Source organism: Chiloscyllium plagiosum, unplaced genomic scaffold (assembly GCF_037043375.1).
Source record: "Chiloscyllium plagiosum isolate Xiang-an unplaced genomic scaffold, Cpla_swu_hap1 HiC_scaffold_33, whole genome shotgun sequence".
Classification (NCBI taxonomy): domain Eukaryota; kingdom Metazoa; phylum Chordata; class Chondrichthyes; order Orectolobiformes; family Hemiscylliidae; genus Chiloscyllium; species Chiloscyllium plagiosum.
Genome location: NW_028270171.1, coordinates 5,971,975 through 5,996,276, shown reverse-complemented (window position 1 = coordinate 5,996,276; position 24,302 = coordinate 5,971,975). Strand labels below are relative to the sequence as shown.

General features: G+C 45.9%; 1 protein-coding gene across 1 annotated transcript in view; it reads right to left on the bottom strand.

Annotated features, from left to right (window-relative positions):
• Positions 1–1,724: 1,724 nt before the first annotated feature.
• LOC122542124 (uncharacterized) overlaps positions 1,725–24,302 on the bottom strand; it is a 35,693-nt gene continuing 13,115 nt past the window's right edge. The window contains exons 2-4 of the mRNA XM_043679520.2: positions 20,150–20,306; positions 11,530–11,693; positions 1,725–6,707 (exon numbers count right to left, since the gene is read on the bottom strand). Of these exons, the coding sequence (XP_043535455.1) occupies positions 6,435–6,707; positions 11,530–11,693; positions 20,150–20,306 (594 nt within the window). The 3' untranslated portion in view covers positions 1,725–6,434. The remainder of the gene's footprint in view (positions 6,708–11,529; positions 11,694–20,149; positions 20,307–24,302) is intronic.

Genomic DNA, 24,302 nt, shown 5'->3' with positions numbered 1-24,302 from the left:
GAAGCACTAGCTGGTGTTGTGTGATTTTTAACTTTGTATACCCTTGGAGGGATTTACAAAACATGGACAAGATTTTTAAATTCATGTTTTGGACACGTTGCTGTCAGAGGAAAGAACTGTAATTTCCAAATCATTTGTTCTACAATTTTTATCTAATATCAACAAAAAGGTGGAGTTTGTTCCTCTGTGTTTATTTGATGTAAAAACCACTATTCCTGAGGCGAGCCAAGAGGTAAATGAAGGCCAAATGTTGAACCTTCTCAATCAATTGGCTTTTCACTCTCCTTTTTATTGACAAATGCATCTCAGAAGCTCCTGCCCCAGGCTTACTCAGAGTCTTCACCCAGTCAACTCTGAGCTTTAACCTCCAGCCCCATAAGGGGTGACCTTTGTCATCAGGACCTGATTATTTCGGTGACTGCCCAATCTTGGATGGGTTAGGGCTAGGGGGTTTCCTTCGGGTGCTCCAGTTTCCTCCCACAGTCCAAGGTCAGGTGAATTGGCCATGCTAAATTGCCCGTAGTGTTAGGCGAAGGGGTAAATGTAGGGGAATGGGTCTGGGTGGGTTGTATTTCGGCGGGTCGGTGTGGACTTGTTGGGCTGAAGGGCCTGTTTCCACATTGTAAGTAATCTAATCTAATCTAATCTAATGGTGCTGAAAGGGTTAATGTTGAATGCTTTAAGCTCTGCCCAACCTGATGATATCACACAGTCCATGGGTTGGGAATGAGGAGTTGAGCACAAGACCCCTAGTGGAGACGGAGACATAGTTACTCTCTGTAACTATGACAAACTGGTCAATGTAACTTTTACCAATTGCTGTCATGCCATTAACTACATCTTGATGTTAAGACAAGTGATTCTTCATATTCAGAGTTGATTGTTGTTTAATTCTCTACTGGGTGGCACGGTGGTTAGCACTGCTGCCTCATGGCACCAGGGACCTGGGTTCGATTCCACCTTCCGGTGACTGTCTGTGTGGAGTTTGCACATTCTCCCTGTGTCTGCGTGGGTTTCCTCCCACAATCCATAGATGTGCAGGCTGGGTGGATTAGCCATGCTAAATTACCTGTAGTGTGCATCCTACAGGTGAGGACATGTAGGATTACACTGATTGGTTAAGGGGGTGGATCTGGGTGGGATGCCCTTTGGAGGGTCAGTGCAGACTCAGTAGGCTGAATGGCCTCCTTCCACCCATTAATTAGATATACACAGCGTTGCAAAGGAGGCAGTGTTCCTGATTCAGATCCTGGTGCCCACTTTCTAGCTCTTAAACCTGTTTACATCAGGCAGCGAGTGCTTCAGACAGAGGGTTTAAGTAGGGCTACTTGTGGGGCAGTGGTAGTGTCCCTACCTCTGAGCCAGGAGAACGTGATGGCTGGAGATCAGAGTCGAGAGTGTGGTCCTGGAAAAGCACAGCAGGTCAGGCAGCATCTGAGGAGCAGGAGAATCAACATTCGGGCAAAAGCCCTTCATCAGGAATGAGGCTTGTGGGTTGGGACTGAGAGATAAATGGGGGCGATATCTCTGAGCCAGGAGACCCAGGTTCAAATTCCACCTGTTGCAGAGGAGAGTCATGACATCTCTCGGGGGAAGAAAAAAATGCGAATAAGGCAGCACTTTATCCAGGCCTTTAGTTGTTCACTTGGCAATATATGTCTTGCAGAAGAACAAATGAGCCCCATTTCCAAGGAAAGAAATACAAAACAACACAACAGCCTTGGTACTTTTCTTTTATAACTTTATTAAACATAGAAAGCATTTCTTATTTTTAAAAAATCTTTACAAAATAGAAGTAAGAAATTTACAATCGTTTAATCCCCTCGCATGATGAAAATACCAACAGGAACTACTATTACCAGGTTGGGAGATTATCGGTATATGTCCGAAAACTTTGTAGAGGGTTTCCAGTGATCAGGGATAGTATCAATAGATGATCACGATGCTGTTTGAGAAGGCAGCTAGCACACTCGGGGAAATCGTAAATTCAGAGGATTGCTCTCTTGACCAGACCACTCACAGAATTTTGCACATTCTAAGGTCAGCAGAGTTTTACACCATTTGGAATACAGTTCCTAACATTTCCAGATTTCCTGAGAATTCAAGTAATCCCTATAGTGTGGAAGCAGGCCATTCGACCCATCAAGTCCACACCATCCCGCTGATGAACATCTCGCCTAGACCAACCCCATTCCTGCATTTCCCATGGTGCACACCCTGGGCAATTTAGCATGGCCAGTCCACCTAACCTGCACATCTTTGGACCATGGGAGTAAATCCACGCAGACACGGGGTGAATTTGCAAACTCCACACAGACAGCTGCCTGAGGATAGAATTGAACCTGGGTCCCTGGCTAACCACTGAGCCACCATACCATCCACTTAGGCAATTCCCTCTTTCGAGAACCTTTAGTTGAGGTAAACCCCCCCCCCCCCCCCAATTGAACTGGGTGCAATACTCTAGTTAGGGACGAATCAGAATTTCAATAGATTAATTTAATGGTTTTGTTGAAATGCAGAGAGCTGCCAACATTTCAAGTTGAGACGAGACTCTGATTTCCAGCATCTGCAGTCCTCATTTTCGCCTAACATTTCACGTTAGCTGACCCTGAGGTGCAATCAGCACAATATAAATGCAACTTCCATCTGGCCTCTCCTCGTGTCACTGGTTCTTTTGTCCTAGAAGCTGACCTGAGCCAATGAAAATCTCTCCGTGGGTATCTCAGGATTACCCATCAACATAATTCAGATTCCAGTCCCTCATGGAAAGTCGAGGGGACTGGAATCCTGGTTGAGCTGATCTTGGCTGTGGCAGTCAACTGAGCTGCCAGAGTTAACCTCAATGTTTCTTCTACATGGCTGGCCTGAGAGAGCGGATGTGTTTGCGCAGCTCCCCAGTCAGCCTGAACTGGTACACCTTGCTACAGGCCATTGACCAATTGAAAAGATGCCCAGTTTTGACAAAACAAAACAAGCTAAGAGTTTAAACAAATAATCCAAAATTATGCAATGCACTGAGAGTACGTTAACTCATAAATCCACAAAGGCCACACCTGTAATCTTTAAGGACAGTAATTTTCATAAAGCTTGTATTCTGATTTACACATCTCTTTCACTGGTCATCCCCTGTTCCCAATGGTCTATAATGCCTTCTGACTTTTTACTTGAAATTTAGATTTGAAATCCTCCTTCTCGTGTTCAAAGTTATCCATTTCCTCAGTTTTGTCTGACCCACCTCAATCTGCAGAATCCTTTGGGGTCTTTGTTCTCCCACAACACCACCTCCTACACACTCCCTTCATCTCACTGCTGGAGACTGCAATACGGCACTAAGTCTGGAATTCCCTCCCTAAACCTCGCTCTCCTCCTTAAACTCTACATCAGGGACCAAACTTTGGTCCACCAACCTCCTCTACTGCAGCCTCAAATGTTGTTTGATGACCCTGCTATAGAGCACATTGGAAGGGTTTTACTGCATTGAATGCTCTATATAAATTCCACTCATTGTTTGATGCGGAAGGGGAACTGAACAATGATCAGCATTTCTTTGGTTAGTCGTAATTTTTGTTACTCACTCGTGGGACATGGGTGTCGTTGCTGGGCCAGCATTTATTGCCCATCCCTTGTTGCCCCATGAGAAGGTGGTGGTGAGCTGCCTTCTTGAACCGCTGTGCTGGAGGTCCACCCACTGTTCCCTTAGGGAAGGTATTCCCATTAGTTGTGAAGAGTCGGTTGAGGTTTGGAGTTGTATAGAATCCCTACAGTATGGAAACAGGCCCTTCGGACCAACAACTCCACACAGGCCCTCCAAAGAGTAACCCACCCTGACCCCTATTGATCTATTTTTACCCCTGACTAATGCACTTAACCTAAATTGTGAACACTATGCACAATTTAGCATGGCCAATCCACCTAACCTGCACATCTTTGGACTGAGGGAGGAAACCCACACAGACACTGACAGAATGTGCAAACTCCACACATACAGTCACCCGAGGCTGGAATCAAACCCAGGTCCCTGACGCTGTGAGGCAGCAGTGCTAACCACTGAGTCACCGTGCCACCCCAAAGTTGTTGGAGGCTCCCAAACATCTCTCTCACGACCCATTTTCCTCACCTAATGCCTCATCTATAGAGACTAATCAATGATTCCATACATGTGATGAGCAGGATGGTGGAGAGAGTGGATTAGATGAACTTTGACCTTCTGTTGGCCTTCAATGCTCATGTCTCTTAATCCCATGAAACTGTAATGTGACAAATCGTAGAGGATTAAGGTAATTATGTTGATACTTCCCCTCGACTCAGAGGGTTGCTCTCTCATTAGAGAGAGAGAGAGGGAGGACTGGTGGAGAGGTTAACTGAGGCGAGGTGGAGAAGGTAGGTTATGACCTCTCTCACTGGAATTGAAACCCTGTTATTGGCATCCCTCCAAGCCAGCCATCCAGCCAGTTGAGCTAACTGGCCCCAATTTACATCAGTGCTGCCCAAGTCCTAGTGAGGAGCTCTACGCCCTGATACAACATTGGCTCCTGTGCATCTCAGCGTGAACTCAATTAAAATGGTATCATGCGACCCTATCCTTTCCCCAAATTCCTCCCATTCTCTCCCAAAAATACTCACTCAGAGGACCATGTTATGTACCTTTCCTGAATGTTGGATATGGATGTCACAGGCACTACCTTTTGAAGGTGATGGAATGTTACCTAATAGTTGCAACTGAGAGGCATGATGGGGCATTTCAGAATAATGGCATCACTGTGGGTGTGGAGTCACATATCGGCCAGACCAGTTAAGAATGGCAGATTTCCTCTGCCAGAAGGATTGAAGTAAATCAGCTGGGGCTTTTGAGGATAATCCAAATGGATGCCATTACCAACATCAAAATTTTAATTCCAGATTGTATTTAATTTCTTTTTGAGTCATATAGCATGGAAACAGGCATTTAGTCCAACTCGTCCAAGCTGACCAAGTTTCCCAAACCAGGTTAATCCCATTTGCCTGCAGTTGGTCCATATCCCTCTAAACCTTCCCTGTTCCAATATCTATCCAAACGTATTTTAAATGTTGTAACCGTATCTGCATCTATCACTCCCTCTGGCAATTCATTCCACACACAGAAAAATTGTTTGGGTTCAAATCACCTAGAGGCTGTTACAGGATTTGAACTTCATACCTTTAGATCATTTGTCCAGACCACTGGATTTCTAGACTGGTAACATAAGTACAAAGTACTGCACCACAAGGGGAATTATGTAATGTAGAGGTGTGGTATACAGAGAGGTGAGTTATAGAGTGGATGAGGTTATATGGGCAGGTGTAATTCTCAAGATGTGGTTTATACACAGGTCATACAGAGGGCAGACTGGACATGAGGTGGAATGATACTGTCGATGGTTTCAACCCAATCTACACAGGGATTTATCCAGGGAAGACATGGGCACAGGGTGTTAAGGCCAAAGCAAAATCTTAGGTCAGATCAGCAGCTCCATGAGCAAAGACTAACTTTGAAAAGTCTTCATTAGCTAGCTGACTCTCAGACTGCAGCCATGGTCCGAGTCATCTGAATTGTGGAAAAGCTGTTTTGCTAATGTCTAAGTAAACGGAGGTGGCAACGGTTAAAAGGACAATGATTAGGTTGACACTTCAAGTTGCATTGTCTGATAGCTACCAGATGGCACTACTTCACCATTGAGGAAACAATCGGTGATGGACTGATGATAAATGGAGCTATTGATCTTGACGGACAGAGTTCTGGTCCTACACTGTTTCTGGACCTTTTTCTGTATTTGGCTTTGGTTATGACCAATTGATTTGATTTATTACTGTCACGTGTACCGAGGTACAGGGGAAAGTGCTTTACAGGCAGATCATGCTGTACAAGTGCATCGAGGGAACAGAACAGAGTGCAGGATGTAATGTTACAGTTGCCGAAAAGATGCAGAGAGAGATCAACATTAACATCTAAGAGGTCCTTTCAAAAGTTGGATAACAGCGGGGAAGAAGCTGCTCTCTGCACGTGTATTCAAACTTTTCTGTCAGTTGGGAGAGGTGTTAGCTCCATTTCTCATCCTGCCAACCCCAGAATGCTTCACCGCGACTTTTGTGAATGAAGCCCCTCAGCTTTTAGAATAGACGCAGAAATGACAGTCAGCTGAGAAATGAGGCTACTAACGGCGAGGGAGGGCTTGGATCCTGAGTCCTTGCCGCCTCCAGGTTCCTATTCTACACGAGTGAAAACACCTGGCGTGAGGGAGAGGGTTTTGTTTTTGTTGTTCTTGCTGTTGGGGAAATCCTTCAGCCCTTCAGCTCCTCCTAATTCTGCTCTGTTCACCCCACATTACTTCTTAAAATAAAAAAAAATTCAGCTAGTCGCGTGGCCAGGTTTCCCTCAAAAGGTCCGAAGTCAACTTCAAGTGCTAGACCCTCCTCGCTCATTTTGAATGGGTCAGGACATCGAGGGAGAGAGCGGGCTGCCCTGAGGGAGGTGTCAGTACCGTACTGGACCATACCCGCTGCTGGGACGGGTACCGCGTGTGCCTTGTGCCCTCATCAATGCGCAGCGAGTCTTTGCCCTGTCCCAGCCAATCAGGGATCTCAGTTTTGGGGGGAACAGCGAGGTTGGTGGTGCTCAGGTAATGCTTCAGGGTTCCTCCAGTCCAGGTGAGGTAGTCCCGATTGCTTCTAACCGACCGCTTCCCCATTGTCTATTTTAAAGATGAGAAGAAACCACAAAAAAGATTCAAGTCTTTTGGAGTTTTATTTCTGAATTGAGAGTCATAAGAACATAAGCAATAGGAGCAGGAGTAGGCCATTTGGCCCATCTAGCCTGCTCCACCAGTTATTAAGATCATGGCTGGTCTTTTCATGGACTCAATCCCACTTACCCGCCCTCTCACCATAACCCTTACTTCCTTTACTGTTCAAAAATCTACCTATCTAAAAAACATTCAACGAGATAGCCTCAACTGCTTCACCGGGCAGAGAATTCCACAGATTCACAACCCTCTGGGTGAAGGAGTTCCTCCCCAACCCAATCCTAAATCCAATCGGACACTATTACCGACACCAGATTTAGGGACATGCTTCAAATATGGGCGATGGCCTAGTGACCTGACTGGGATGTACAAGACCATGAGGGGCACAGACAGGGTGGATAGGAAGCAACTATTCCCCTTAGTTGAAGGGTCACTAACAAGTGCTCATAAAGGGGCTCTTGTGACATGGTGGTAGAGTCCCTATGGAGGAGAAAGTGAGGTCTGCAGATGCTGGAGATCAAAGTTGAAACTTTATTGCTGGAACAGCACAGCAGGTCAGGCAGCATCCAGGGAACAGGAGATTCGACGTTTCGGGCACAGGCCTAGAGTCCCTATGTCTGGGCCAGGAGGTCTGGATTCAAATCTCACCTGCTCCAGAGGCATGTAAGAACATCTCTGAACAGATTGATTGGAAAACAAGGGGGCATAATCGCTGTACTATTAATCCAGAGACCCAAGTAATGTCCTGTGGATCTGGGTTCGAACCCCACCATGGCAGATGGTGGAGTTTGGGTTCATTAATAATCCGGAAACAAGATTCTAATGGTGAGCATGAAATGATTGTCGGGGAAACACCCACATGGTTCCCTTTAGGGAAGGAAATCTTTAATCCTTACCCTGTCTGACCTACATGTGATTCCGAACCCACGACAATGGGGTTGATTCTCAACTACCCTCTGGGCTACTAGGAATACACAATAAATGTTGGCCCAGCTAGTGATGCTCACATCCATTAAGGAATTAAAATAAAGCTGAGCCCCTTTGGCTCATTGAGCTGAGCTGATACTTTTAAAAGTGATCCCACTTTCCCACACTAGACCCATGGCCTTGAACATTATGATAGTCAAGTGCTCATCCACGAACCTACCTCACCTCCCCTCCCCTCCCAGACAGCACATTCTATATCTCCGCCACCTACAGGGCGAAAAACATTTTTCCTATAATCCTCCAGCCCTTCACTTTAAAATTATACCCCCTCATTCGATATTTTCCGATTGATCTGTTCAGAGATGTTATTACATGCCTCTGGGACAAGTGAGATTTGAATCCAGGCCTCTTGGCCCAGATGTAGGGACACTAGCACCATCTCAGTTGATATTTTGTGCGGAGGACTGTGTACGAGTTGTTTTGCTCAGATTTTTGATTGCTAACATACTCCTTTTGTCCAGTGTCAATTTCAATACAGTGGTACCTAGGAAGTTAACATCTTCCGTGTGCGTTGTGACTTTAAGTTTAAGGGAGGGTTGATAATTGGTGAAGATATTGATGAATTCTTCTAATTCTGCTTCGGGGTGTTTCCCAAACATCATATCAACTCAAGTACAGAACGTAATATCACCAACTGATGTTATTACCCAATAGTCTAGATTAGAGTGGTGCTGGAAAGCACAGCAGGTCAGGCAGAATCCGAGGAGCAGGGGAATCGACGTTTCGGGCCAGACCCTTCATCAGTAATGAGGCTAGGAGCCTTGGGGGTGGAGAGATAAATGGGAGGGTTGTGGGGCTGGGGAGAAGGTAGCTAAGAGCATCCTGCTCCTTGGATGCTGCCTGACCTGCTGTGCTTTTCCAGCAACACACTCTCGACTCTGATCTCCAGCATCTGCAGACCTCACTTTCTCCATCTAGCACATATCAGTCAGATTCCTCCCTCCTCAACATCTCAGTTCCAAAGAAAATAACCCATGTTTATCCAGCCCCCACTCAACGCTAAACTGCTGCCTCTCAGGGCGCAACTCGATGAATCTCACCCGAACTCAGTGTCTGGCTTTTCCACAGAGCAGCCAGAAACCAAGCAGACGCAGAGACACCCTCCACCTGACAGTGGGGACCCTCATTTACCCCAGGGTAAGGCAGGAAATGAAGGAATCCCAGCCAGGATCCTGACTCAAACCATCAAAAAGTGAAGGACGTCCATTCCAGCTAACATTTATCACTCCAGAGGGAGCTGGGAAAAATTGAAATCACTGAAGGACTGAATTCTTGCAGTTGAGCATGGAGTCTCTATCTTAAGCACACAAGCGATTGGGAGCTACAGGGCAGAAAGAGGCCATTCAGCCCACTGAGTCTGTGCTAACCCTCCATAGATCATCCCACCCAGACTCAGCCCCCTACCCTATTTCCGTAACCTTGTATTTACCACGGCCAATCCACCTACTGTGCACATTCCTGGATATAATGGACAATTTAGAAATCACTGAATCCCTTCACTATGGAAGGAGGCCATTCAACCCATTGAGTCCACACTGACCCTCTGAACATCATCCAACCCAGATCCACCCCTCTACTCTGCCCTTGTATTTTCCATGGTGAACTCACTTAACCTACACACTATGGGCAATTTCCCATGGCCAATCCACTCTAAACCACATATCTTTGGACTGTGGGAGGAAACCGGAGTATCCAGATGTAACCCACGCAGACACAAGGAGAATGTGCAAACTCCACATAGACAAGTCGCCCGAGGCTGGAATCAAACCCGGGTCCCTGGCACTGTGAGGCAGTAATGTTAACCACTGAGCCACCGTGCCACCTAAATACAAACACCTTTGAGTTGGAAGGATGTAGCAGATGCTATTGCAATGAACATTGTCAATTGTTAAGTTTAAATCTGCGATTGAGATCTGAGATGCAGTAAAAATGTAGTCTCTGCCTGGTTAAAATATCCTCACTTCATGCATATGTGCAGCAAGCACACTAACTGAGACCTCACCATTCTGTGGAAGACATTTTTAGGGTGATGATATTTTGTGCGGAGGACTGTGTACCAGTTGTTTTGCTAACATACTCCTATTGTCCAGTGTCAATTTCAATACAGTGGTACCTAGGAAGTTAACATCTTCCATGTGTGCTGTGACTTTACGTTTAAGGGAGGGTTGATAATTGTTGAAGATATTGATGAATTCTTCTAATTCTGTTTCGGGGTGTTTTCCAAACATCATATCAACTCAAATACAGAACGTAATCTCACTATCTGATGTAATTACCCAATAGGAGAAAGTGAGGACTGCAGATGCTGGAGATCAGAGCTGAAATTGTGTTGCTGGAAAAGCGCAGCAGGTCAGGCAGCATCCAAGGAGCAGGAGAATCGACGTTTCGGGCATAAGCCCTTCTTCAGGAATGAGGAAAGTGTGTCCAGCAGGCTAAGATAAAAGGTAGGGAGGAGGGATTTGGGGGAGGGGCGTTGGAAATGCGATAGGTGGAAGGAGGTCAAGGTGAGGGTGATAGGCCGGACTCGGGGTGGGGGCGGAGAGGTCAGGAAGAAGATTGCAGGTTAGGAAGGCGGTGCTGAGTTCGAGGGATTTGACTGAGACAAGGTGGGGGGAGGGGAAATGAGGAAACTGGAGAAATCTGAGTTCATCCCTTGTGGTTGGAGGGTTCCTAGGCGGAAGATGAGGCGCTCTTCCTCCAGTCCAAGGACCTGCATGTCCTTGGTGGAGTGGGAGGGGGAGTTGAAGTGTTGAGCCACGGGGTGGTTGGGTTGGTTGGTCCGGGTGTCCCAGAGGTGTTCTCTGAAACGTTCCGCAAGTAGGCGGCCTGTCTCCCCAATATAGAGGAGGCCACATCGGGTGCAGCGGATGCAATAGATGATGTGTGTGGAGGTGCAGGTGAATTTGTGGTGGATATGGAAGGATCCCTTGGGGCCTTGGAGGGAAGTAAGGGGGGAGGTGTGGGCGCAAGTTTTGCATTTCTTGCGGTTGCAGGGGAAGGTGCCGGGAGTGGAGGTTGGGTTGGTGGGGGGTGTGGACCTGACGAGGGAGTCACGGAGGGAGTGGTTTTTTCGAAACGCTGATAGGGGAGGGGAGGGAAATATATCCTTGGTGGTGGGGTCCGTTTGGAAGTGGCAGAAATTACCAATACTCTAGATTAGAGTGGTGCTGGAAAAGCACAGCAGGTCAGGCAGCATTGACCGACTAAATCAACATGGAAAGGGAGCCATAGAAAGGTTGCGCTTAGAGAACTGCCATGGGCAGCATGGTGGCTCAGTGGTTAGCACTGCTGCCTCACAGCGCCTGGGACCCAGGTTTGATTCCTCCCTTGGGTGACTGTCTGTGTGGAGTTTGCACATTCTCCCTGTGTCTGCGTGGGTTTCCTCCGGGTGCTCCGGTTTCCTCCCACAATCCAAAAGATGTGCAGGTCAGGTGAAATTGGGGATGATAAATTGCCCATGGCGTTAGGTGCATTAGTCAGGGGTAAATGTAGGGGAATGGTTCTGGATGGGTTACTCTTTGGCGGGTCGGTGTGGACTTGTTGGGCCGAAGGGCCTGTTTCCACACTGTAGGGAATCTAATAAGAAAAAATATATTTTTACCAATGGCACTCAAATCGCATGAAGGAATTATAAATTGACTACACTTGAAAATATACTCTAAAACATATAAGATTGCTTTGAGGTTCTCAGAGGTAATGCATTAGCTCTTCCTACTGGGGCTGGATGAGAAAAACTGGACTAAAGTACGAGGAAGGTGTACTGTTATTTCTCAGTGGCACTCACCCTATGTAGCATGGTCCTCTGTGGAGCTGTAGAAGGCGTGGATCTGGCTGTTTCGGGTGGTATGGCACAGTACGTCTCCAATATCAGAAGGTCACAGCTACGAAAGCAGCACTGCTCCACAATGCCTCGGTTCTGTCTGTTCCGACGACCCACCATTTTGCTGACTAGGAACCAGAAAAGTGCAGCCATTAAACGTAGGGGAGTCTAATGGTTGATCACTCAGACTAGTTGCTTCAGTCCTCCTACCTTGCACTTCACTCGAGTTCTTTGCTTTATCTTCTGCTCCAATAATTTTCATTAGTGGTAACAGGAAAATGTTCTACATGCTGGGCAGTAGGACTCCCCATCAACCGCTCCCAGGACAAGGACAGCATAGGGTTAGATACAGAGTAAAGCTCTTTCTACACTGTCCCCCATCAAACACTCCCAGGACAAGGACAGCATAGGATTAGATACAGAGTAAAGCTCCCTCTACACTGTCACCATCAAATACTCCCAGGACAAGGACAGCATAGGATTAGATACAGAGTAAAGCTCCCTCTACACTGTCCCCCATCAAACACTCCCAGGACAGGGACAGCACGGGGTTAGATACAGAGTAAAGCTCCCTCTACACTGTCCCCCATCAAACACTCCCAGGACAGGGACTGCACAGGATTAGATACAGAGTAAAGCTCTTTCTACACTGTCCCCCATCAAACACTCCCAGGACAAGGACAGCATAGGATTAGATACAGAGTAAAGCTCCCTCTACACTGTCCCCCATCAAACACTCCCAGGACAGGGACAGCACGGGGTGAGATACAGAGTAAAGCTCTCTCTACACTGTCCCCCATCAAACACTCCCAGGACAGGGACAGCACAGGGTTAGATACAGAGTAAAGCTCTCTCTACACTGCCCCCCATCAAACACTCCCAGGGACAGTACAGGGTTAGATACAGAGTAAAGCTCCAACTACATTTTTAAACTGAAAGTAAAGCTTTCTCTGCAATGACCCATCAAGCGCTCCCAGTACAGGTATAGCATAGGGTTAGATGAAGAGTAAAGCTCCTTTTACACTATCCCCATCAAACACTCCCAGGAAAGGTACAGCATAGTGTTAGATACAGAGTAAATCTCTCTCCACACTATCCCATTAAATACTCTCAGAAGTACATTAGTATTATAAAATTATTACAAATAGATTTCATCATAATAGATTTTGTAGTTGGGAATATAGAATAATTTCAAAGAGCAGGCCATTCAGTCCACTGTTGTTGTGTCTGCATATTGAAATATCTCCCATCCCTATAATTTTTGTCTGAGCACTACATCCTGTCCAACAAAGTACTTAACCAAATCCCATGTTGAAAGATAGTATTGAATCTCCTTCAATCACCATTTCAACCAGTGCACATTATTTAGTATTTGATTAAGCTTATCTGCTCACTGATCCTTTTACAGAGGTTGATTGCTTTAGTCTATGGCTGAGTGAAGTAATAACCTCTTGACTCTGAGAGGAAGTTTGGAAGGTGGGCTGGACATGTGGCTCCCCCTCGCTATAATGGCATGCATCGTGACAGTTCTATAATGTTCCCACGATGTTTTAAATTAACCGATTTTAGAACTGAGAAATTTACTCTGAGATAAGCAAGACATACAGTAACTCAATCTAAACATATCACACTGGATTGTAAAAATTCACTTCGTAATTTCCTGAAGGAGTCTCTGATTCTGTTTCCAGCTATTTAAATTGTATCCCTAGGTCACAGATCCTCCAGCCAGTTACTCTATTTACCAACGCATGTGTGATGCTGAACATATCAATCAAATCTATCCTGCTCTGAGGTGGACAACCTCAGTTAGTTACATCTCTCCACACAACTGCACCTTCCATCTCTGACTACTTGAGTAAAAGCCTGAGATGTTGATGGAGGCAGGTACTCTCGCAACATTTAAGAAACATCTGAATGAGCATTGACGTAGCAGGCTATGGACCAAGTGCAGATTTTTAAATTCATTCATGAGATGTGGGCATCACTGGCTGGGCCCAGCATTTATAAGCCATCCCTAGTTGCCCTTGAGAAGGTGGGGGTGAGCTGCCTTCTTGAACCGCTGCAGTCCATGTGCTGTAGGTAGACCGAAAATGCCCTTAGGGGAGAGAATTCTAGGAGTTTGATCTAGTGACACTGAAGGAACGGTGGTATATTTCCAAGTCAGGATGGTAAGGGACTTGGAGCATCTTGCAAGGGGTGGTGTTCCCATGTATCTGCTGCTCTTGTCCTTCTAGATGGAAGTGGTTGTTGCTTCAGAAGGTGCTGTCTGAGGATGTTTGGGGAATTTCAGCAGTGCATTTTGTAGATAGTCCACACTGCTGCTGCTGAGCGTCACTGGTGGAGGGAATGGATACTTCTGGGTGTGGTGCCAATTAAGCGGCTGCTTTGTCCTGGATGGTGTCAAGCTTCTTGAGGGTTGTTGGGGCTGCATCCTTCCAGGCAAGTGGGGAGTGTTCCATCACACTCCTGACTTGTTTCTTGGACAGATTTTGCAGAGTCAGGATCAGTTATTCAGCACAGTATTCCTCGTCTCTGTCTTGGGATCAAAAGCAATGTGTAGTTTGGTCAGCATTGATGCGATGGGATGAATAGCCTGTTTCTATGCTGTTTAACTCTGACTCTAAATCTCTAACAGTCTCAAAGGCCTTGACACTCTTCGGAATGTGTGGTTCCGTGAATTAGTCATATTCTCAACCTTTGCAATGCAGGCATCGCTACTGAATCTAACATTTGTTGTCAAGCCCTAATTACCCCTGAGCTGAGTGGCTTGCTGGACTATTTTAGGGAGTCGTTAGGAGTCAACCACATGGCTGTGGGTCTGGAATCACAAACAGGGTCAGGCGAGGTTAGCACAGCAAATCTCCTTCCCAAAAGAACATCAGTGGACCAGACCAGGCTGTGTAACAACTGCTGCTAGTCTTTTGGCTGCGTTTAAACTAAATAGCAGGGGGGGGGGGGAGGGGACAAACTGGAAGTTTAAGAAGGAATTTGAAGGGAAAGTTAGAACAAAGGAAGTCAAGAAAGACAACGGTATCAATGAAGCAGAAAACTCAAAAAGGGATCATGCTGTAAGGTTGAGTGAAATAAGAGTTGATAGGAAGGGTGAGGGCAGTAACAAATTAAAAATACTATATATGAATGCACGAAGTATTAGAAATAAGATGGATGAGCTTGAGGCTCTTTTGGAAATTGGCAGCTATGATATTGTGGGGATAACTGAGACGTGGCTTCAAGTGGACAGGGCCTGGGAAATGAATATTCAAGGCTATATGTGCTATCGTAAGGACAGACTGACGGGCAGAGGGGGTGGGGTGGCCCTGTTGGTAAGGGATGATATTCAGTCCCTTGCGCGAGGGGACTTAGAATCAGGGGATGTAGAGTCAGTATGGATAGAGCTGAGAAATTCTAAGGGTAGAAAGACCCTCTTGGGAGTTATCTACAGGCCCCCAAACAGTAGTATGGATGTAGGGTGTAAGTTGAATAAGGAGCTGAAATTGGCCTGTCGCAAAGATGTTACTACAGTTGATATGGGGGATTTCAACATGCAGGTAGACTGGGAGAATCAGGATGGTATTGGACCTCAAGAAAGAGACTTTGTGGAGTGCCTCCAAGATGGATTCTTTGAGCAGCTGGTGCTGGAGCCTACCAGGGAGAAGGCAACTCTGGATCTGGTATTGTGCAGATCAGGGACCTCGAAGTGAAGGAGCCATTAGGAGGTAGTGACCATAATACAATAAGCTTCAATCTGCAATTTGAAAGGGAGAGGGTACAATTGGTAGTGACAATATTTCAGTTGAATAAAGGGAACTATGGAGCTATGAGGGAGGAGCTGGCCAAAGTTCAATGGTGCAATACCTTAGCAGGGATGACAGTGAGGAAAAATGATTCTAAGAAGATGATAAGCCAACAATTGCTAACCAGGTAAGTTTAGGATGTCATCAGATTGAAAGAAATAAAATATAATGTAGCAAAGATTACTAGTATTGGGCTGCTGTGTTTTTCCAGCACCACATTTTTCATACCTGGCATTTATCCAACTTAAACCCCATCTGCCACTCCTCAACCCATTGGCCCAATTGATCAAGATCCCTTTGTAATCTTCTTCACCAATTTTGGTGTCATCCACAAACTTATTAACCATACCTCCCATACTCTCATCTAAATCATTTATATGAATGACAAACAAAAGTGGACCCAGCACCGCTCCCTGTGGAAAACCATTGGTCACAGGCCTCCAGCAACCCTTCACCATCACTCTCTGTCTCCTGCCATTCAGCCACTTGGCAAGCTCACCCTGAATCCCATGTGATCTCACTTTACTAATTAGTCCTCTAATTAGTTTAGTTTAATTTAATTAGTTTACTAAGTAATCCCAGTGTTTGAATTCAATTTATAATACAGTCCCAAATAGGGTTCTTGTATTACTGGAAGTGTCCCTACCTCAATGGAAGACGGACCTGGTTCAAGTCGCAACTGCTCCAGAGGTGAATAATAGTCTCTCTGAACTGGTTGGTTAGAAAATATTAATCGTCTCAGTGACAATAGACAATAGACAATAGGTGCAGGAGTAGGCCGTTCTGCCCTTCGAGCCTGCACCACCATTCAATATGATCATGGCTGATCATCCTCAGTCAGTGTCCTGTTCCTGCCTTATCTCCATAACCCTTGATTCCACTATCCTTGAGAGCTCTATCCAACTCTTTCTTAAACGAATCCAGAGACTGGGCCTCCACTGCCTTCTGGGGCAGAGCATTCCACCCAGCCACCACTCTCTGGGTGAAGAAGTTTCTCCTCATCTCTGTCCTAAATAGCCTACCCCTTATTTTTAAGCTGTGTCCCCTGGTTCGGGACTCACCCATCAGCAGAAACACGTTTCCTGCCTCCAGAGTGTCCAATCCTTTAATAATCTTATACATCTCAATCAGATCCCCTCTCAGTCTTCTAAACTCAAGGGTATACAAGCCCAGACGCTCCAATCTTTCAACATAAGTTAGTCCCGCCATTCCAGGAATTGACCTCATGAACCTACGCTGCACTCCCTCAATAGCCAGAATGTCTCTCCTCAAATTTGGAGACCAGAACTGCACACAATATTCCAGGTGTGGTCTCACCAGGGCCCTGTACATCTGCAGAAGAACCTCTTTGCTTCTATACTCAATCCCTCTTGTTATGAAGGCCAGCATGTTATTAGCCTTCTTCACTACCTGCTGTACCTGCATGCTTGCCTTCATTGATTGGTGTACAAGAACACCCAGATCTCTCTGTACTGCCCCTTTACCTAACTTGACTCCTTTTAGGTAGTAATCTGCCTTCCTGTTCTTGCCACCAAAGTGGATAACCATACATTTATCCACATTAAACTGCATCTGCCATGCATCCGACCACTCACCTAACCTGTCCAGGTCACCCTGTAATCTCCTAATATCCTCCTCACATTTCACCCTGCCACCCAGCTTTGTATCATCAGCAAACTTGCTAATGTTACTATTAATACCATCTTCTATATCATTAACATATATTGTAAAAAAGCTGCGGTCCCAGCACGGATCCCTGCGGTACCCCACTGGTCACTGCCTGCCATTCCGAAATAGAGCCGTTTATCACTACTCTTTGTTTCCTGTCAGCCAACCAATTTTCAATCCAAGTCAGTACTTTGCCCCCAATACCATGCGCCCTAATTTTGCTCATTAACCTCCTATGTGGGACTTTATCAAAGACTTTCTGAAAGTTCAGGTACACTACGTCCACTGGATCTCCCTTGTCCATCTTCAGAGTTACATCCTCAAAAAATTCCAGAAGATTAGTCAAGCATGATTTCCCCTTCATAAATCCATGCTGACTCTGACCTATCCTGTTACTGCTATCCAGATGTGTCGTAATTTTATCCTTTATAATTGACTCCAGCATCTTTCCCACCACTGAGGTCAGACTAACTGATCTATAATTTCCTGCTTTCTCTCTCGCTCCTTTCGGAGGGATATGTGCCTGGAGCAGGCAGGTGGGGCTAGTTTAGTTTGGGATTATGGTCGGCATGGACTGGTTGGGCCGAAGGGTCAGTTTCTGTGCTGTCTGACTATTTGAAGCCACATCTTTCATGAAGCAATCAGTTGGCTTTTGAGATTACTAACTCACCATCTTCTTTAGCTATCCCTAAGCACTGCTGTGCAAAGTGTCAGTTTCATATTTTAGCTTCCTTGCAGTGTGGAAACAGACCCTTCGGCCCAACAAGTCCACACCAACCCGCCGAAGCACAACCCACCCAGACCCAATGTGCAAACTCCACACAGTCAGTTGCCTGAGGCGGGAATTGAACCCAGGTCTCTGGCGTTGTGAGGCAGCAGTGCTAACCACTGTGCCACCATGCCGTCCATGCCTTGTATTGATTTTAAATCCTGAGAGGGTGATAAGGTAGATTGATGCAGATAACCATGATCCAATTGAATGGTGGAGCAGGCTTGAGGAACCAAATGAATCAGAGAAACCCTACAGTGCAGATGCAGGCCATTTGGCCCATCAAGTCCATACTGCCCCTCCAAAGAGCATCCCAGCCAGACCCATCTCTCATCCCCCAACCCTGAATATCTCATAGATAATTCGCCTAGCCTGTACATCCCTGGGCAACGTAGCCAGGCCAATCCACCCTAACCTGCACAGCTTTGGACTGTGGGAGGAAACTGGAGCACCCAGAGGAAACCCACACAGACACGGAGAGAATGCGCAACCTCCAAACAAACAGCCACCTGAGGGTAGAATCAAGCCCAGGTCCCAGGCACTGTGAGGCTGCAGTGCGAAGCACCCTATATGGTCTAAGCTATTCCAATTTCTTATAAATCTTTATCTAAAACAATAGATTTTTCAATTTTCTTCAAGTAAAAGCAAAAACCTGGAGAACGTAGGTGAGATCCTGCATCGTGCAAAGCCTTGTGAACTGATAGTGCTTTGATTAAACTGTTAGCTCATTTTCCAAAAAGTTCATTAATCTTCTGAGGTATTGATGCAGCCAACTAAACATGCCCCATCGATCACTCTGCAGACTAAAAACATCTAGTCAGCACTTCCAGTCCCCACACTGGTGACATGTCATGGACAGTAAATATAACTGAACCGAAGTGCAAATATACCTTAACTTACATGTAAATATACCAACTTAATGCAGAGTTCTGCCAAGTAGCCTGGCCAATATTTATCCTTCACACAGCATCAATGGAGAGGGTGGCGTGGCCATTATTGCATTGCTGTTTGTGGAATTGGGCTGTTCATTATTTGCCTGTGTTGCAGCCCTGACTGACATGCACTGGCTGCAAAATACTTTGGGGCCTCTCAAGGAATTGCTGAGATGCGAAACAAAGGAAACCCATCTGTTCTCCAGGAACAGTGGTCAGTCACCAGGAGAATGAATGGGAGCTGTACAACAATGTACCCCAACCCTGAAACATCTCAACCCCGAAATACCCCAATACTGAAACATCCCCAGCCGAGAACACTTCAACCCTGAAACACCCCAAATCTGAAACCCGCACAACCCTGTTATACCCAACCCTGAAGCATCTCAACCCTGAAACACCTCAACCCTGAAACACCCCAATACTGAAGTACCCCAACTGTGAAACACCCCCAACCTGGAACACTCCCAACCCTGAAACACTCCAAATCTGAAACACGCCCAACCCTGTTACACCCAACCCTGAAACATCTCAACCCCAAAACACCGCAACCCCGAAACACCCCAATACTGAAGTACCCCAACCCTGAAACATCCCCAACCTGAAACACACCCAACCCTGAAACACCGCAACCCTGAAACACCCCAATCCCGAAATGCCCCCACCCTGAAACAGCCCCAGCCCCAAAACACTCAACCCCGAAGCACCCAAATCCTAAAATACCAAAACCCAAAAAAACCCCAGCACTGAAATATCCCAACCCCGAAATACCCCAACCCTGAAACACCCCAACCCCAAAACATCCTAGCTCCAAAATATTCCAACTTTGAAATATCCCAATTCTGAAATACTCCAACCCTGAATTGGTACTCAATCACTCCCAGAATTGAAACCCTGTCGCGAAAGGGCCACCAAGAAGTGTTTACAATAGCCTCCCAGGAAACACCGGGTGAGGAAAGGGTCAAGCTTCTGTGTGTTCCTGGCACCTCATAGTGGGTGAGTTTCAAGAAATATTGATCCCATCCATGGCTCAGTTATAAATATTGATCCCATCCATGACTGAATTATAAATCGATTGACTTGATTGTAAGCCAACTGGACAAGGGATTCAAACAACATTGGAAAAGATTGGGAAATGTGCATGGGCACACAGCAACAGGAGAAGATAATCCAGCTCCTTGAGTGTATCATTTTCCATCTCCCTCAACTCCATGCTTCCACACTATTCCCATTTCCTTTGATGTAATTCATAGCTGGACATCCATCAATATTCGCCTCAAGCTTACACCTCCTCCCTGTGCAGGGGATTTCAGTGATTCATCACTCTCTGTCTATCTGTGTTGTATTGGTGCTTTGAGACCGTCATGTATGGTGTGTCCACAGGTTGTGGTGTTTAAAGACACACAAATGGCTGTTCTCACCGAAATAGAAGCCCCTCTCTGCACAGATGAACTGCAGTGCGTCCACGAGTTCAGCTCCACATAAAGTCTCCTCGATTCGTGCCTCTGATGTTCCCATGCAAACAGTGAGAGCAAGCAAGAGACACAGTGGTTGCACCGGGCTCCTCGAACCAATTACCTGCGTTGGAGAAAGAGAACTTGCCTCAGTTTGCTTCTGTTTTCTTGCAAAACTCTCAGGACGAGGCAACCTCACTCACCCCAAACTTAAGGCACGGCACAGTGGCTCAGTGGTTTGCTCTGCTACCTCACAGCGCCAGGGACCCGAGTTTGATTCCTGCCTCGGGGCGACTGTCTGTGTAGAGTTTGCCTATTCTGCCTGTGTCTGCGTGGGTTTCCTCCGGGTGCTCCAGTTTATTCCCACAGTCCAAAGACGTGCACGTCAGGGTGGATTGGCTGTGCCAAATTGCCCAGGGATATGCAGGCTAGGTAGGTTAGCCATGGGAAACACAGGGATAGAGGAGGGTTTGGTTGGGATGCGCTTCAGAGTGTCGGTGTGGGCTTGATGGGCCAAATAGCCTCCATCCACACTGGAGGGATTTTATGATTCCCTTTTGTGACCAAACTGAGATAAGGAGAAATTTCTTCAGCCGTAGGACGGTGAAGCTGTGGAACTGTTTGCCACAGAGGGCTGTGGAGGCCAAGCTATTGAGTGTATTTAAGCCAGAGATAGTTTGAGTTCTTGATTAGTAAGGGAGTCAAGGATTGAAGACAGGAGAATGGGGTTAAGAAACATTTGTCCATGATCAAATGGTGGAGTAGACTCAATGGGCAGAAAGAAGGGCTGAATGGCCTGAATGGCCTGAAGAAGGGCTCATGCCCGAAACATCGATTCTCCTGTTCCTTGGATGCTGCCTGACCTGCTGCGCTTTTCCAGCAACACATTTTCAGCTCTGATCTCCAGCATCTGCAGTCCTCACTTTCTCCTCAATGTGCAGAAAGGCCTAATTCTGCTCCTATGTCTTATGGGCAGTTCTCGTCTTTTTTAAAAAATTGATCTTGGGTCCACCCAGCTACTTGACTTTCTCGCAAGGAATGAAGGGATACGGGGAGAGTGCGGGTAAGTGGCGTTGAAATGCCCATCAGCCATGATTGAATGGCAGAGTGGACTCGATGGGCCGAATGGCCTTGATGGCCGAATGGCCTTACTTCCACTCCTATGTCTCATGGTCTTGTGGACTTCCTGATCTTTCAACCTTTGAAGGTGGGTGGTAATGGAAATGGAGTGGTTATCCCGCTGGATTATTAATTCAGAACCTCAGGCTGATGCTCTGGGGATGTGGGTTCGAATCCCACAATGGCAACTGTTTAAAATGTGGAGTCATTAACAAATTGGAATGCAAAACCAGCCAAGTGGAAACCAGGTAAGCACAGTCAATTGTTGTAGAAGCCCTAGCAAAAGCTCAGTAGGTCTGGTGGCATCTGTGGAGAGAAAGCAGAGTTGATGTTTCGGGTTGAGTGACCCTTCCTCAGAGCAAATTACCCTTGTGGGAAAATTCTGTGGAACGTTGACCGGACCCGAAAGGTTAACTCTGATTTCTCTCCACAGATGCTGCCAGACTTGCTGAGCTTTTCCAGCAATTTCTGTTTTTGTTTCTGACTTACAGCATCTGTAAGTTCTTTCAATTCTTGTGTAATAGAAACTCATTTAGTTCACCAGTGCCCTTTAGGGAACGAAATCTGCCATCCTTACCTCGTCTGGGCCTACACGAGACTCCAGGTGTGGTCGACTCTGAACTGTCCTCAGGGCAATTAGGGACGGGCAATAAATATTGGCCCAACTGGTTCTCCCATAAGATGTAGCAGCAAATGTAGGCCATTCGGTCCATCATGTCTGCTCTACCATTTAATGAGATCATGGTTGATGCTCAACACCACTTTCCTGCCTTTTCCCCAAAAATCTTGATTCTCTTCCTGATTAAAAATTGTCTGTCTCAGTCTTGAATATACAACAACTCAGGTTCCATTGTCCTCTGTGGCAAAGCATTCCACAGATTTGCTAGACTCTGAGAGAAAACATTCCTCCTCATCTCTGTCTTAACCTCTTATTCTGAGATGATACCTCAACCACTGTTGGAATATTGTGTGCAATTCTGGTCTCCTTCCTATCGGAAGGATGTTGTGAAACTTGAAAGGGTTCAGAAAAGATTTACAAGGTTGGAGTGTTTGAGCTATAGGGAGAGGCTGAGTAGGCTGGGACTGTTTTCCCCGGAGTGTCGGAGGCTGAGGGGTGACCTTATATTGGTTTATAAAATCATGAGGGGCATGGATAGGGTAAATAGACAAAGCCTTTTCCCCGGGGATGGGAGAGTCCAAAATTAGAGGGCATAGGTTTAGGATGAGAGGGAAAAGATATAAAAGGGACCTAAGGGACAACTTTTTCAAACTGAGAGTGCTACATGTAAGGAATGAGCTGCCAGAGGAAGTGGTGGAGGCTGATACAATTACAACATTTAAAAGGCATCTGGATGGGTCTGTGAATAGGAAGGGTTTAGAAGGATATGGGTCAAGTGCTAGCAAAAGGTTAGGATATCAGGTCGGCATGGATTGAAGGATCTGGTTCTGTGATGTACATCTCTATGACTCTATGGCTCTGTGGCTCAATGGCCCTATGCCTCTATGACTCTATGATTCTGTGACTCTATGATTCTATGACTTTATGTCTCTGTTACTCTATGACCCTATGACTCTATGATTCTACGGCCCTATGACTCTATGTCTCTGTTGCTCTATGACTCTATGGTTCTATGACTCTATGATTCTATGACTCTATGAATCTATGATTCTACGACTCTATGACTCTATGACTCTATGACTCTATGGCTCTATGATTCTATGAGTCTATGGCTCTGTGACTCTATGACTCTGACTCTATGACTCTATGACTCTATGGCTCTGTGATTCTATGACTCTATGACTCTGTGACTCTGTAACTCTTTGACTCTATGATTCTATGATTCTATGACTCTATGTCTCTGTGACTCTGTGACTCTGTGACTCTGTGACTCTACAACTCTATGACTCTATGACTCTATGATTCTATGACTCTGTCTCTGTTGGTCTATGACTCTATGGTTATATGACTCTGTGACTCTGTGACTCTACGACTCTATGATTCTATGAGTCTATGGCTCTGTGACTCTATGACTCTATGATTCTATGACTCTATGACTCTACAACTCTATGGCTCAGTGATTCTATGACTCTATGACTCTGTGACTCTGTAACTCTTTGACTCTATGATTCTATGATTCTATGACTCTATGTCTCTGTGACTCTGTGACTCTGTGACTCTGTGACTCTACAACTCTATGACTCTATGACTCTATGATTCTATGACTCTGTCTCTGTTGGTCTATGACTCTATGGTTCTATGACTCTATGACTCTGTGACTCTGTGACTCTGTGACTCTACGACTCTATGATTCTATGAGTCTATGGCTCTGTGACTCTATGATTCTATGACTCTGTCTCTGTTGGTCTATGACTCTATGGTTCTATGACTCTATGACTCTATGGTTCTATGACTCTACGACTCTATGACTCTGTGACTCTATGGTTCTATGACTCTATGACTCTGTGACTCTGTGACTCTGTGACTCTGTGACTCTACGACTCTATGATTCTATGAGTCTATGGCTCTGTGACTCTGTGACTCTACGTCTCTATGACTCTATGACTCTATGACTCTATGACTCTATGACTCTATGTCTCTGTTGGTCTATGACTCTATGGTTCTATGACTCTATGACTCTGTGACTCTATGACTGTATGACTCTACGACTCTATGACTCTATGACACTATGACTCTGTGACTCTGTGACTCTGTGACTTTACGACTCTATGATTCTATGACTATAACTCTGATACTATGATTCTATGGCTCTGTGGCTCTATGCTCTATGACTCTATGACTGTATGATTCTATAGCTCTATGGCTCTATAGCTCTATGGCTCTATTGCTCTATGACTCTATGACTCTATCACTGTATGGCTCTATGGTTCAATGGCTATTTAGCTGTAAGGCTCTATGGCTCTATGGCTATATAGCTCTATGGCTCTATGGGTCTATGACTTTATGACTCTATGACTCTATGATTCTATGGCTCTGTGGCGC